Source organism: Lissotriton helveticus, chromosome 8, assembly GCF_964261635.1.
Source record: "Lissotriton helveticus chromosome 8, aLisHel1.1, whole genome shotgun sequence".
Lineage (NCBI taxonomy): Eukaryota > Metazoa > Chordata > Amphibia > Caudata > Salamandridae > Lissotriton > Lissotriton helveticus.
Genome location: NC_136069.1, coordinates 620,245,899 through 620,262,392, shown reverse-complemented (window position 1 = coordinate 620,262,392; position 16,494 = coordinate 620,245,899). Strand labels below are relative to the sequence as shown.

The 16,494-nt window shown below is 44.6% G+C and overlaps 1 protein-coding gene across 7 annotated transcripts in view; it reads right to left on the bottom strand.

Annotated features, from left to right (window-relative positions):
- SCEL (sciellin) overlaps positions 1-16,494 on the bottom strand; it is a 490,458-nt gene that overhangs the window by 445,183 nt on the left and 28,781 nt on the right. For all 7 annotated transcript variants that reach the window (XM_078657473.1, XM_078657474.1, XM_078657476.1 and 4 more), the window contains exon 2: positions 1,602-1,668. In XM_078657473.1, coding sequence (XP_078513599.1) covers positions 1,602-1,638 — 37 coding nt within the window. In that variant the 5' untranslated portion in view covers positions 1,639-1,668. The remainder of the gene's footprint in view (positions 1-1,601; positions 1,669-16,494) is intronic.

The following is a 16,494-nucleotide window of genomic DNA, read 5'->3' as shown; positions in this document are numbered from 1 at the left end:
TCGGAGAGGTCAGAAACGGTGAGCAAAGATCGTCTCTCCCAATTTCCGACTAGTTCTGTCTGAAGTTAATGCACTAAAAAGGAGAAAGGCTGAGTTGTATATATGAGATTTAGATATATCAGACACAAAAAACAGAGGTACTAGGCCCTTACTGGGCCGACAAAGTTCCTCATGACATAGACCCTGTCCTCAATTTCTAAATGTTAAAAGTTGTCTTCAAATCCACCTGCCATAACTATCGTCTTAATTATGGGCAATCTTGTAATCTCTCCGTTTACTTCCCCCACCCCCACACCCTACTAGGACCATCACATTAAAAATCTATTAGGTGCTGCTTCATCTGATGTAACAGTTTTTGTTTTTGTCTGAGAAGGCTTCTTGATAAAAACAATACTAATGCAATCTTACCAATGATGTGCAGCTGAAGCTGTTTCATGACTCCTGATTGGTTTAGGCCTGACATTTCTATGCAACAACTCTGCTGCACAGAGCTGTTAGGTCTAGACCAAATATAAATATGTAAGCTAACTGGTGATGGTCAAATAGCGTCATCTGCTATATGGCAGCTTTGAAAATGATTTGGTCAGTCACAAAGCTCCTGGCCCAAGGTATTGCCTTTATCATGCTCATCCGCACAAAAATGTGAATTCAAAATATTGGTGTATAATACATGAGAGCCTGCAATCCATGTATTAAATCAAGTCTCTAGTTTCCTTATTGAAGGTACCTACTTGCCTATAAATAAAAGAAATTACGTAGCAACTCAACTATAATAACTTATTACAGTTGAGTTCTGACATCACAATGCCTACTGCATTTTCATCTTCTGCTCAAAACAGTGATAAAAAGAAAGGAGCAGTTTAGATTATTATAAAAAAGAAAGAATCTCTCTGCATATTACTTCACATTCTGAACTACAGTGGTTTTTATTTTACATTTTATTCATAATAAACTGCAACCAATATCTTTAGTGAGTTTACATTTGCAATACAGATTCTAATTGTATTCTTCATGGTGCCAAATACCCCATTTCTTTAATATGAAAGAGCACCATGCCAAAGATGTAAGTGTTTTGCGGAAGGGTTTTAGGGTGAGCATGTATTAGAAGGAATAAAGTTCCTCCACCACACATTATAAGAATATAGCAAGTCACCTCAGAGTTCCATGACCTTATAAGGATCTCCTCTGTGACTTTCAATATCCTTATAATGTATGACAGGGGCGAATTTATTCCATGTAATAGGGGCAGTAGATTAGTAAGCAAGAAGAGAACGAAACATAAGACAATGCGCTTGTTTTAAATTAGTAATGAAAAGCAGAAAAACACAGTACCAATGGAAAATAAAATAATCAACATCCCTCAAGTTCTGCTTGGTCTATTCTAGACTCGAGCAGGCCTCTGCAAATTAACAAGCTAAACCCATCTTTTTCATGGATAAGATGAGCTTCAGCAGTAGCATTATTGATTTGTTCTCGTGAGTTAACAATTAGCGTCAATTAACTCGGATGACTGATTCAGGAAAAGGAGTCAAGGCACACAGGCAGCTACAATATATTCAGTAGTAGATGTATTCAACCAGTGAAAAGGAAACTAGCCTTACCATATCCAGGACTTTTTTTGGCACCAAAAGATGACATCTTGAGTGGCAGCTATTTCTTAGTTAGGAGCTGGAGGGGAAAAAGAAGGGAAATTTACCAAGGTGATTACAGAAAAACAGTTAAACAGACAACAACGGTACACTGATTTTAACATTCTAGGGCCATCACGGATGCCTCTTGGTATTCAGAATATAGGACACAGCAGCAAAGTTTCATCTAATGCGAAATATACGCAAGTGCCATAACTTTTTTGCCATATGTAAAACCATAACAATTTTCAGAGAGTCATCTGGTTCTTTGCTGCTCCATTTATGTGCATCTAAAAACAGATCATAAATTAGACACCATAATAGTGATGTAAGGAATGCTTGAATCAGTCTGCGCCACTGATTACTTCTCTGGCCACATTCCATTCCTTAATATTTGCTCATCATTTTACTACAGACAGAGACCAGCGAGATGCAAAGCAGACTTGGCCGCACCACACCCCAAAAGGGACAATGCATCCTTAGCAGCTAGGACATGTCCTCTCTGAACTTGAACAGGTGCAACCCCAGATGTGTTAATGTCTTATGAAACTATATTATCAAGGTATAAGTTGAGTCCTATTAAACAGCCGGGTTAAGCGCCGCATTGGGGAAAAGCATTACATTTCGGGCACCACAATTACAAAGTAATGGATTAATATGCATGAAAAAATCTGACAAACCTATTACGTGGCTGCATTCCTTTCCACCATTTTAGATCATCTTTCTCAGGAAAGCAACCTCGTTTGGATGTATGACATCACAACGCATGTTTTTACTCCGCATACCATTACAACGCAGTTTTTACAACGGAAGTCGTTACAACGACTTGCGTTGGGGGGCGCTGGATAGTGGAATAGTTTAATTTTCTATTCCAACTCCAGTCCCCGTGGATAGTAGGGAAGGTGTTGGATAGAAAATTAAACTATTCCCTATCCTACAGCGCCCTCCAGCGCAAGTCGTTGTAACGACTTGCGTTGTAATAGCCGCGTCGTAATGGTAGTGCGGAGTAAAAGTGGCTTTGTAAAGGATGTTCCCCACCTTGTTTGCTGATTGATCTCTCAATGAAAATGAGACAACAAATTATAGAGACCTCAGGAATCCACTAGCAAGCCAAGGGTCCTGTTCCATACTCATGCTTCAGACACTTGGACAATGAACACCCCTGTGGATGAATGTTCAATCAGTGGTATTGTAACTCATGGGACGATGCTATATCTGACCTATGCATCAAACACTTTGCTCGGTGCCAGCAAGCCTACTTGCATCTGTGCACCCGCAGACAGAGCTGGCCTCATAGGTGCCACTCTGTCCCCTGAATGGCCACCCTCTTGGGGTTCCACTTCTGGCTCTAAGCCAGTACAACAGAAATCCTTTAGGGACTTTCAGTCTATAATGGCTCCTTGTCAAATCTCTCCTTTGACTGCACATTGGGTTTAGTCTTAACAATTTGGCAATTGTGGGTGTCTCTTTTGAGCAGAGCAATTTATGTAATTCCAATGAATTAATATTTGATCTTCCTTACAGTGGATCTGTTCACTAATACAAGGCTGTTTCAAACTATTGAGTCCTGCTGCACTGTCAGTTATACAGGACTGTAAATTAAAACTAGGTTATAATGCAGGAAAGACCATATCATGAAATTATATGGCACTCATACTGAGTTCTAACAGGTGCGATGCACACTCAAAAAAGATCCTCGTATTGACAGTTTCAAGGGTTCTTGCTCAAAATATTGCTAGCAGTAGTAACTATGTCCTGTCCTCAGTGTGGTTGCTGAACCATAGAAAATGTTATGGTTTCTTCTTTTTTGAAAAAAGACCAACCTTGGTCCAAGAGATGTCCATAACTTTCTGCCAATCAGTCTCCTTCTGGCACTGGGTAAATTGCAGGACAGCCTGATGACCAGAAATTATCCAAATTCCTTGAGTAGCCTGATGCACTAGATCATGATCTGTCTGCAGCATTTGACACAGTGAACCACTGGGTACAGAGTCAGTGCTTAGCAGAAACAGGTATAAGTGTGTCATTGCTGAGATGTTTTCTTTATTACCTGGTTGGATGCTGCCAGCCTCATTTGCTCTCCTCAAATGGATCAAACAGATGCAGAGTACTATGTAGTGTCACACAGGGTTTGTCCCTGTAACACATACTATTTAACATTTATTTATGCCGGCTCTTGGATCTGATTAGATCGCTTGGTGTGCGGAATTGTTCTATGCTGCTGGGAGCCAGCTTATCATCAGGTTGAACAAGTATGCTTGATTGTAAACACTGAAAGTAAGGGCTTACTCAGAAACCACCCAGAAATGACTGGCCATAATTTCCTGAAAAAAACATTTCTGAAATCCATTGCTAATAAAAAGGAGCTGCTTGTCATGGGGAAAATCTCTTAATGATGAGACATTGCACTGTGGCCCCTAACTATGGGTATCCTCAGATACCTGTTGCCATGTTAAGTCCATGTGACTCATATTGGACCAGGGAGACTCTTTGAAGCTTTAGGTTGGTTAATGTTTTCATCTACTTTGCATTTTCAGAAAGGTTCTTTATTTCCCTCGAAGGACCAGCATACACCTTTTCTACAGTGTGCATTATCTCCAGATCTGACTATTGTAATAGGTCCTATCTTGACCTGCCTGCTCACCAGTTAACCATCCTTCAATGTATTCAAAACCTGTTATGAAGAAAGTTAAGATACCTTCATAATTACGATCAAAGGTACGAAGAGACCTGCACTGGTTCAAAGAGGAGCAGAGAAGACAGGCATTTGTGTGTGACACACAAATCATTCTACGGTAATGAGTTCTGAAATCACCACACTTGTTCAATTGCACATTTAATCCTGCTCCTTATGCACTGAAAATCTCCTTGGGCTGTACTTATTAAGAAGGGGCATGCTGGCTTCTAAGCCCATCACCTTTGCATGAATATGCCCCCATAGCTCAGATTAATTGGCATTGATATGATGTTTAAGGTGTATAAATCTTTTCTTTCCTAATAGTCTTCAACTGTTTTGTCATTATTCTGTTGTTCTGTCAATTGAGCTATCCTCTTATCACCATTAAGCCTATAAGCAGCTTTGCACTTCAGAAAATACATAAATACATTGCTTATTAAGCCACAATTTGAAGAAAACATTTACTCATGGGAATCACTCACTAGAGATAAATCATTAAAAACAGGATCATTGTAAAGTAATTGTAGAGGAAATGGATAGAATATAGGAAGTTAGACTCAGTTCATGAATATCTCTACTTTGGACTAATATTTGATTAAGGCCTAGGCTGGACTTCATTGAAATGAGAAAAGCCTGGTCTCCCAAAAGTCATGTCAATGCAGACAGTAGGGATAAACTTATCTCTAATTCCTACAATAGTGGTGCATTACAATTGGCCGTCTTGTGCTGGTATTACATCCAGTAGGTAGCTCAAGATATTCTTTTGAGTAATCTTGCAAGAATCCAATGCCTAGTCACAACATTGCCATGGGAGGAGAGAGGGTTTTTCTTACTGGATCTCCAGTGTCTGCTCACAGCAAAGTTCACACAAGAAGGGTTTTCATGAAGTAATGATGCAGATCGTTAAGTTGAATATTGAGGGGATTCAACACGTGTCACCGTATAATAATTAACTTACATTTTCATGTCCCAAACTGATAAATACTTTGATTCTACCCATTTGAAACATCTAAGATTTCTTACAGACAATTCTAAACTTACTGTATAGTCAAGTATTGAGATTGGAAAAGATTGTCTTTGATAAGGATAAATATAAAGTTTGGAGAACAAGAAATGTACAAAAGAATTGCCAAAAGAAGTTATGATTCCAAAACCCTGGACAGTTAAAAGAGCTTTATAACGACTAAAAACAGAGAACAGATCTTATGAGAGGTCCCCAAAAAGGAGGTTGATACTCATGTAAAAATGATTCCACCATTTTCAAGGCAAATAAAAAAATTGTGAAATTTATACATAAACATAGAATGGTGATGACTATGTGTAATGCTGAGCATGTTTAATCAGAAAACAATGATTGAACACACACAGAAAAGAAATGTCCAGCAAATACTAAGAGCTAATTTATTAATAATGTTGACCCAACCTTTTCTATAACTGAGCCTCTTTGAGTAAGTGGCTCTACAACCAGAGGACGCTGTCCCAAAAGGGATCGTCAGTTTTCCTTAAGAGTAACATATTTAAATATATTTAGATATGGAGCACCTTCAGAATGCCACTAGGTAGCCTGTTAAACTCATTTGAGATAAAGACTTAAGGTCCGATTATGAGTTTGGTGGTATTACAGCCGGACTGCCGCCGTGGTGGTCCCAAGAAGACTGAGGTTTCGGCGGTCTTCTGCCCGCCCTATTATGATGTTTTGACTGGAGCACTCTGCTGCCGTCGGGCTGGAAGTATCCCGCAAATCCAAGTTTGATGTTCCCGAACGAACGGGGTTGCTGAGTGCCATGGTCTGGGGGCGGCAGCACAGGAAGTACCTGGATAATGGCGTCAAACACGGATTCCGAAGTGGGGCACTGAAAGAACGTGAGTTTTCACCTATTTTACTACCTTTCCACCGAGTTGCGCATGGCAGTGTCCCCGCCATGGAAAGCTCGGCAGAAAGGCTGTTTGTAATCTGGACAGTAGGCAGCTTAGCAGGACGCGCTCCAAGACCCGCCTCTGGTTCTCCCCCCACTGACGTGGGAGCAGGAGTTTCGGCAGTGGCAGTGGTCCAGCGACGGTCTTGTAACTGTGTTCCTGTCAGGATCGTAATCAGGCACTCGGACCGCCAAGACAACGGGCATTAAGATCACTGAAAAAGCAACAATGGTCCCATTCCGCCAAGATCGTTATCAGACCCTTACTTCTTCCTGGATAGCTCCTTTATTTGTTATTGCAGGTTAGTCAAGAGGGGACTTCTACAGTGGCTGTTCCTAGAAAAGCTCTGACTCAGAAGACTGGGAATGGTTTGACCTTTGTGTTGGTATTTTCCTGTATTAGAGTTCTGATAAGGAAAATCCTCACACACTACTGTTCAGGCCTGTGAGGGGTTGCTGTTTGTTTGAGTTTCCTCTACGCGGTGCAATACAGTGGGGTTGCAGGTCTACTCACCCTTTCGTAACCTCTGTCAGCTCTGGAGACATAATCCATTGTGGGACCCAGTACTGTACAGCATGGTGAACTGTCCTTTCCTGTACAAATCAAGCCTCTTAGAAAGGAGTGTTCTATTAAAATAAAGACCCATAAGACCCATGGCAGTTATGCAAAAGAAGTGAATGGTTGTAGATGGCAGTACATGGGTTTGAATGCATTATAAGAGTACCTCTTTGTAAACCTCTGAAGGTTCACAGCTGTTCACGTTTGAAATTGAAGGTATTAAAAAATGTGTTTATTGATCACACTTTAAAACTGTCAGATTCTTGGATCATCTCACAAATCAATAATGAATTGAAGTTATTGTATTAATTCACTTTCTTATCTAACCAATAATTCACTTTTCTAATCTTATCAATAATTATATCTAAAAATCATGTGAATTGTTTATGACATTATTTTTGCAACTACTTACACAGTTTTCAACGTAGATAGTCAGATCAGTGGGATATCAATTACACCCCATTTGTTTTTAGGTTTCATTAATACAAACCAACCAAAAAGCATGTGTATTTCCCTACGTTGTCTACCTCCTCACTCCCTCCAAGTTATAGAACCCATTTAGCAACAAATTGCATTTTCATTCCATTTATTTTTATAATTACATCTGACATACACGGGTATATGTCATGCGAGGTTGTTAATTTAGTCCTAATTTCTGGATTGGAAGAATGTATTTTTCTTTCCCCAAGACAAAATGCTGTTTTTTGCCAAAAATACTCATTTAAAGGCTGAGTGGAGGACAACAAGGAAGAGTGTGCTCCTGTCTGCGTGAAAAGTATTTTCACAAAGTGCAGCACAAAGATCAACTGAAAAAACACAGGGCCTAATCTACCAAAAAATGACATGCAAAATCACGTTCTTCCTTAAAAAAATGTGCCACGCAGCAACTCTGTATCACAAGCCCTGCCGCATGTCATGTTCGAGTCTGCACAGGTCAGGATACTCCAAGAGAGAATGTGCCATAAGGCATTTATGCGGCCAGAGAAAAGCTGAACACGCATGAGCAGGGTTGCATGTACATAGATATGTAAAAATGACAGCTATAACAGTAGCTAAAGACCCCCTTGTAATTCAGTTTAACCAAAAAAGCCCCAACAGGCGTGTTTCCTTTTCTCTGCCTATGCAATGTGTTTTTAATTAATCTGCTGCAGTATTTTTGCTGAGGCTTTCCCTGCTTACCTGTTCTAGTCTCATATCATGTCCTCTCATCCTAAGAATGCCTTTGTGCTGAAAATATTCAAGCCTCTTGTACTCCCTGCAACACCATATCTGTATCCATCAGGACCACCAAATGCTACTCCAATTTAGGAAAGAGTTGAAGACTTACCTCTTTAAAGAACACTACATCACTTTGCAGTGACTGTCCACAACCCAGTTACAGCTTCTACTTTGTCTTTGACCCTGAACATCTGTCAACTGTCTTTTTAGTCGGTTTGCATTACAGGAATATTATACACATACATACCTACATATGTATATCCCTTCTTAACATTCGTTTTTTTCTTTTATGATAGTACTCATAAGCCTCTTTAACTCAGATACACAAAGCCACACGTTATTTTCCCAAATTTGTATTTTATCCTACTAAAAATTGTGTCTTATTGCATGCGATGACACTGATTGCTCCCTATAGGTGAGCATTCCACATAGAAGCAACTTCAGGCACAGGCATCAAGTTGTTCTCTTTCTTAGTTGCCACACAGAAGTTGCTAGGCACTCAAGGGTTGGGCTAGCAGCTAAAGGCAGAAATAGAATATGTGTTTGTAATAGCTCCACATAGTACTAATTAAGTTTAGCAAGTGAATCGGCCATCTCAGAAGGATTTGGAAGATATTATACGTTATTACTACTAAATCTCTATGAGTGTTCCCTCTGAGCTTTTATGCAACACTGGTAGCCAAGGAAACCTCAATCTATTAACACCTAAAGGGCCCCTTGGTACTAAGCCTTCCCTATGTCCATTATTGGCAGTTCAAATCTACAGGCACTCTCTCCACCAGCAAGTGTTCCATAACTATTCAGTGGTACAAACGGTGCTACAGGGGTCCTGTTGTGAATCATAAAATAAAAGAGAAAAAGGTGAGCTGAGAATTAAGGACTGAATCATCACTGGTGTAGAGGAAGAGAAAATTATCGTACCATTCTGAACTGACTGCAAACCTCTTTTAAACCATGCACCATTTCTGGTTACATTTGTTCTCTGTCTCTAATCTATTGTTGTTCTTGACCGATGTATTCTCCAGAAGAAGAGTCGTGACTCACCTATCTAATTAATTATATGTTTTAAAACATGCAAGTATTTTGATCGTTAAACCTCTGCCTATGCACACCAGCACCCATTTTACTGTCCTCTGCCCTTGACTCATGTTTTGGGCCACTTCGAAATGAGCATGTAAAAAAACTCAAGATCCCACTACTGACTTTGTATATCAAACTTAACTCTTCAAATTAACCATGCAGGAGCTAACGTCATCCAGGGTCATTCCATCGGTCATAAATTAAAACAAAAATATGGATATTCAATTGATATGCTCTCTGGGTGTTTTTCACAATCAATTGAGAATCTGATCAATTGACAAACTGTTCTCCATTAAGTGATTGACACATTCGACTAACCAATTTGCTCATGGATTGTTTAGATCAGTAAAGAGAAGCATGGGCCCTTGTTATGTTTACCTTGTCATCAGATTAATGTGTTTACCATTTCCATTACAACTTGGTTTGATAACTTGCCTTACTTAAGGACTGTCTATATATTTAACTAGGCTTTTAGAGGGTAGCTCATTCAGGAACACAGCATATATGTAGAAAAATAATCCCACACACCAGTGTACAATGCACACTTGAGGTGGGAAAGGAATCATTATCTCAAAGCCATAATTTCCTAGTCTTTTCCTAGTAAATCTCCACTGGATGCACTGGTGGCATATTAGTGCATTGGCTCATGTGAGTCACACTACTTGCCACCAAATTTTATACAACGACTGTTAGAACCAGTCTATCAAAACCTTTCTCCATTTACCTGGATGTTCCTCATACTCCAATGCCACAATCCTGCTCACAAATCTTGTAACAGAACTAACTGAATTATTTCTTACCTACAATTGGCCCACTTGGGTCAACCTTTACCTGGCTGTAATTCTCCACCTAACACACTAAAAAAACTAATTCTCACATTGGCACCTGCTAGTTGACTTTCGATGCAGCCAACCAGTTTGTCTTGCTTTGAAGAATAGCAGACAAATATCCTGCAATGGCTATAATTTTGGCTTGTAATGCAACTTGCTCCACATCCTCCTCATTCTCCACATCCTCCTCATTGGATGGTAAAAGTGTGTGTGAATGCCAATCTGCAACCATTTTCTTTTTCCTGGTATTCTCGTTGTAATGACATAAATTGTTTACAGATTAACTACAACAACCTTCCAATGTCTCTACTTAATTAAAGGTAATATCTTTTCTATTCACACAATGTCCTTCAGGCATATACGATAGTGACCAGCGTGCCATAATTGGCTTTGGCTTCCTACATAAACACAGCAATGCACATAGCATTAAAGTCAATGTAGGATCAAGGTGCTCAGCATCTTTGAATTCTTCTAACGTATCATGACAAGCCCAGACTAAAGAAAAGCAATTCCCTTCTGAAAAAGTCTTTCAGAATGTTCAATGGCTTCAAGAGATCCATCCCAATTATTTTAGTTCTAGCTCCTGCACTGTCAGTGGTGTTATAGACCTCTGGTATAGCTGTTTCCATTAGAACAATTCAATAACATAACTCTTATATCGAACTACAGTGGTCTTAAATGCTTGAGGATATCGTGTTTCTAAATTATACGCAGTGAATAACTTTTGCCCACTTAAAATCTGCTAGATACAACTAGGCATCAATATATCATTCTAAGCTCCCAGGTGCCTCCAGCCGAGAAACAAAACTGCTCACTTCTGAGCCACACGTTTCTCAATGTGAGCTTCTGCCGAACTCAATTCAGATTTGTTTTAAAAGCTAAAAATCTTATTTGTCACCCGACCATGCACCACCTCTCGCCTCCTAACTAATGGAAGAAGATAACAAAAACGTTATATATGTTCTCAACAAACTCGCAAACCCATTACATTAAATAGTGTTATAAGAGCCTGAGTGATCATAAATATTAACCTACAAATTCTCATGTGTTCTTCAGTCTTTGGTCCACAGATATTTTAATATGAAAAACTGTGTTGTGTAGTGATTAAAACTGCCTAGCATAGCCACTCATTGTCCCCCACATATTCACCCCTACTCGCATTGTTTTTGGTATCTACATTCTTCGGGGTAACTGTGCAAACGTCTCCATACCCAATACAGTGCTTGATATGCACTGACATTTGCGGTTTGAGAACACTTGCGTGGTCTTTTTGTGGCAACCACAAATTGAGCACCCACAGTCTTCTTGCTCTTACTCACATACAAATCAGCATGTTTTTCATTGACTCTGGTGTCAAGAATTAGAAGCAAGTTCACCAGCACTCCAAGAAAGGTAACTTACCAATTCATAAAGTGGTGGCAGTATTGTGAAAACACTAGCACCTCCACACTTGGTAACAGTAGGCTTATGAGCAACTTCCTATGTCCATACTTTGCAGCACATACTAAAACTGCCCCACCTGCAAGTGGTATGCACAAGGCCACATATTGCAAGTGAAAAGAAGACATATTACTTTTGTCCCATGTCTGAGCATGAACATTCCTTGACATCCCTTTTTTGCCTAGTGTTGTACTGAAATCATACTAGATTAGTAATGTCCTTTGACATCACAAACGCTAATCGAGAAACAAGCATTAATTGCATACAACAATATGTTGCTCATTGCCAGTAGCACACTCACCACAGACACACCTACTTCCTATATGATTCCATCTAGTCTAAGCAACATAGTATGTCCTGTGTACAACTGACACTACTACAGACAGTCAAAGGGCCTCTAACTGCCTGACTCAAATATATTTTAAGTTCAGCACATTGTAGGAATCAGTAGCTGCAGACCTGCCTGGCACTTGAGGTTTCACTGCAAAAAAAGTGGCATTGAAAGCAAATATTAAACAAGCATTGGAAATGCAATAGGTCTCGCATTAGAAAAGTTGGAGTTATTGGTCTTGTAAATGACATATTTTATTTATTTGTTGGTTTTTAAAATTGCTAAATTGATGGCTTTGTCATTTACAATGCCAATAGTTATAACTTTCGCGAATGTGACACCTATAGCATTTGGAGGGTGAGGGTGAGTGAGGGTGAGGGGTTGAGGGTGAGTGAGGGTGAGGGGTTGAGGGTGAGTGAGGGTGAGGGTGAGGGTGAGTGAGGGTGAGGGTGAGGGGTTGAGGGTGAGTGAGGGTGAGGGTGAGTGAGGGTGAGGGGTTGAGGGTGAGTGAGGGTGAGTGAGAGTAAGGGTGAGTGAGGGGTTGAGGGTGAGTGAGGGTGAGGGTGAGGGGTTGAGGGTGAGTGAGGGTGAGGGGTTGAGGGTGAGTGAGGGTGAGGGTGAGTGAGGGTGAGGGTGAGTGAGGGTGAGTGAGGGTGAGTGAGGGTGAGGGGTTGAGGGTGAGTGAGGGTGAGTGAGGGTGAGGGTGAGGGTGAGTGAGGGTGGGGGGTTGAGGGTGAGTGAGGGTGAGGGGTTGAGGGTGAGTGAGGGTGAGGGGCTGAGGGTGAGGGGTTGAGGGTGAGTGAGGGTGAGGGTGAGTGAGGGTGAGGGTGAGGGGTTGAGGGTGAGTGAGGGTGAGGGGTTGAGGGTGAGTGAGGGTGAGGGTGAGGGTGAGGGTGGGTGAGGGTGAGGGGTTGAGGGTGAGTGAGGGTGAGGGTGAGTGAGGGTGAGAGGTTGAGGGTGAGTGAGGGTGAGGGTGAGGGTGAGTGAGGGTGAGGGGTTGAGGGTGAGTGAGGGTGAGTGAGGGTGAGTGAGAGTGAGGGTGAGTGAGGGGTTGAGGGTGAGGGGTTGAGGGTGAGTGAGGGTGAGGGGTTGAGGGTGAGTGAGGGTGAGGGTTGAGGGTGAGTGAGGGTGAGGGTGAGGGTGGGTGAGGGTGAGTGAGGGTGAGGGGTTGAGGGTGAGGGGTTGAGGGTGAGGGGTTGAGGGTGAGTGAGGGTGAGGGTGAGGGTGAGTGAGGGTGAGGGTGAGTGAGGGTGAGGGTGAGTGAGGGTGAGGGTGAGGGTGAGTGAGGGTGAGGGTGAGTGAGGGTGAGGGTGAGTGAGGGTGAGTGAGGGTGAGGGTGAGTGAGGGTGAGGGTGATGGTGAGTGAGGGTGAGGGGTTGAGGGTGAGTGAGGGTGAGGGTGAGGGTGAGTGAGGGTGAGGGTGATGGTGAGTGAGGGTGAGGGTGAGGGGTTGAGGGTGAGTGAGGGTGAGGGGTTGAGAGTGAGTGAGGGTGAGGGTGAGTGAGGGTGAGGGTGAGTGAGGGTGAGGGGTTGAGGGTGAGTGAGGGTGAGGGTGAGGGTGAGTGAGGGTGAGGGTGAGTGAGGGTGAGGGTGAGGGTGAGTGAGGGTGAGGGTGAGTGAGGGTGAGGGTGAGTGAGGGTGAGGGTGAGGGTGAGTGAGGGTGAGTGAGGGTGAGGGGTTGAGGGTGAGTGAGGGTGAGGGTGAGTGAGGGTGAGGGTGAGTGAGGGTGAGGGGTTGAGGGTGAGTGAGGGTGAGGGGTTGAGGGTGAGTGAGGGTGAGGGTGAGGGTGAGTGAGGGTGAGGGGTTGAGGGTGAGGGGTTGAGGGTGAGTGAGGGTGAGGGTGAGTGAGGGTGAGGGTGAGGGGTTGAGGGTGAGTGAGGGGTTGAGGGTGAGTGAGGGTGAGGGTGAGGGTGAGTGAGGGTGAGGGTGAGGGGTTGAGGGTGAGTGAGGGTGAGGGTGAGTGAGGGTGAGGGGTTGAGGGTGAGTGAGGGTGAGGGTGAGGGTGAGTGAGGGTGAGGGGTTGAGGGTGAGTGAGGGTGAGGGTGAGTGAGGGTGAGGGGTTGAGGGTGAGTGAGGGTGAGGGTGAGTGAGGGTGAGGGTGAGTGAGGGTGAGTGAGGGTGAGGGGTTGAGGGTGAGTGAGGGTGAGTGAGAGTGAGGGTGAGTGAGGGGTTGAGGGTGAGGGGTCGAGGGTGAGTGAGGGTGAGGGGTTGAGGGTGAGTGAGGGTGAGGGGTTGAGGGTGAGTGAGGGTGAGGGTGAGGGTGGGTGAGGGTGAGTGAGGGTGAGGGGTTGAGGGTGAGTGAGGGTGAGGGGTTGAGGGTGAGTGAGGGTGAGGGTGAGTGAGGGTGAGGGTGAGTGAGGGTGAGTGAGGGTGAGTGAGGGTGAGGGTGAGTGAGGGTGAGTGAGGGTGAGGTGAGTGAGGGTGAGTGAGGGTGAGGGTGAGTGAGGGTGAGGGTGAGGGTGAGTGAGGGTGAGTGAGGGCGAGGGGTTGAGGGTGAGTGAGGGTGAGGGGTGAGGGTGAGGGTGAGTGAGGGTGAGTGAGGGCGAGGGGGTTGAGGGTGAGTGAGGGTGAGGGGTTGAGGGTGAGTGAGGGTGAGAGGTTGAGGGTGAGTGAGGGTGAGGGGTTGAGGGTGAGTGAGGGTGAGGGTGAGTGAGGGTGAGGGGTTGAGGGTGAGTGAGGGTGAGGGTGAGGGTGAGTGAGGGTGAGGGGTTGAGGGTGAGTGAGGGTGAGGGTGAGTGAGGGTGAGGGTGAGTGAGGGTGAGGGGTTGAGGGTGAGTGAGGGTGAGTGAGAGTGAGGGTGAGTGAGGGGTTGAGGGTGAGGGGTTGAGGGTGAGTGAGGGTGAGGGGTTGAGGGTGAGTGAGGGTGAGGGTGAGGGGTTGAGGGTGAGTGAGGGTGAGGGGTTGAGGGTGAGTGAGGGTGAGGGTGAGGGTGAGGGGTTGAGGGTGAGTGAGGGTGAGTGAGGGTGAGGGGTTGAGGGTGAGTGAGGGTGAGGGTGAGTGAGGGTGAGGGTGAGTGAGGGTGAGGGTGAGTGAGGGTGAGGGTGAGTGAGGGTGAGTGAGGGTGAGGGTGAGTGAGGGTGAGTGAGGGTGAGGGTGAGTGAGGGTGAGTGAGGGTGAGGGTGAGGGTGAGGGTGAGTGAGGGTGAGTGAGGGTGAGGGTGAGTGAGGGTGAGGGTGAGGGGTGAGGGTGAGTGAGGGTGAGGGGTTGAGGGTGAGCTAGGGTGAGGGTGAGGGGTTGAGGGTGGGTGAGGGTGAGGGTGAGTGAGGGTGAGGGTGAGGGGTTGAGGGTGAGTGAGGGTGAGGGTGAGTGAGGGTGAGGGTGAGTGAGGGTGAGGGTTAGGGGTTGAGGGTGAGTGAGGGTGAGTGAGAGTGAGGGTGAGTGAGGGGTTGAGGGTGAGGGGTTGAGGGTGAGTGAGGGTGAGGGTGAGGGTGAGGGGTTGAGGGTGAGTGAGGGTGAGGGGTTGAGGGTGTGTGAGGGTGAGGGTGGGTGAGGGTGAGTGAGGGTGAGGGGTTGAGGGTGAGTGAGGGTGAGGGTGAGGGTGAGTGAGGGTGAGGGTGAGTGAGGGTCAGTGAGGGTGAGGGTGAGTGAGGGTGAGGGTGAGTGAGGGTGAGGGTGAGTGAGGGTGAGTGAGGGTGAGTGAGGGTGAGGGTGAGTGAGGGTGAGGGGTTGAGGGTGAGTGAGGGTGAGGGTGAGTGAGGGTGAGGGTGAGTGAGGGTGAGGGGTTGAGGGTGAGTGAGGGTGAGGGGTTGAGGGTGAGTGAGGGTGAGGGTGAGGGTGAGTGAGGGTGAGGGGTTGAGGGTGAGTGAGGTACATGCTTTTCACTTTCTTCAAAGGTTGTCCGTGCATCAAGGGTAGTTGACTGAACTTTAAGTATAATAATTGTACGTACTCTTCGGTGGCATTGAGCTCACACCCTCGAATGGTCTTCGGTAGTATTGTTTCCTGTAGAATTCTATTTCCTGCTTATAAAGCGCATGTCTCGGTCAGTATCAGCAAAGTGGTATGTGCATGTGAAAGTCAGAGAGTTGGAGGCGGTTAAGGAAATGCAGAACATTCTGCAAAAGTAATGGGAAACCATTTTTATCTTGAAACTGTTTTTAACCGACAGTCTTTTATTCCTAATCATAGATGAGTGGGAGTAATACAGGGACTGGAGCAGCAGCGCCTCAGTTTGGATTGGTGTGGCAGGCAGGAGAAAGTCAGGAGAGGGAGGAGAGGGAGGAGGGGGAACTGCTTGCGAAATGGAATTTAAAGCGGCCGGCCGGGAAATGCTCTCGGTAGCATTCGTTTGAAGTGTGAAGCAGGGGGCGGGAGCAGCCTTTGATGTGCGGATAATTAGGGGAGGAGCAGCCAGGAGATCCAAGCTGGGGAACAGATGGCTGGCGATTTGATGCTGTGCACGCGCATTTTAGGTCAATGCGCTTGCGCATTGACCTAAAAGCGCACGGGCACAGCACCAAATCGCCACAGTTAGTTAAGCTTTGTTTAAAGCCCTATAGTCTCGCTTCTCTCAATGCGCATGCGCATTGATAGGTCACGAGACCTAAAAATGAGCAAAAAGACTGCTTTTAACCTCATCATTACATGTCTATAACCAGAGACATGTTGTTTACTTCGATTTTGTATAATTCTGAGTTAGCTTTTTGCGATGAGTCTTCATACATGACTGTATGAATGGCTTAATTGAAAACTGTCTCTCAGGACAAAGTGGGCTTTAAAAAAGTAAATAAAAAATAACCCAGTAGATTGCTTTTGACTCAACATCCCATGTCTGCAACACAAACTTGGTGTATACCTGGATTTTGTATAATTCTA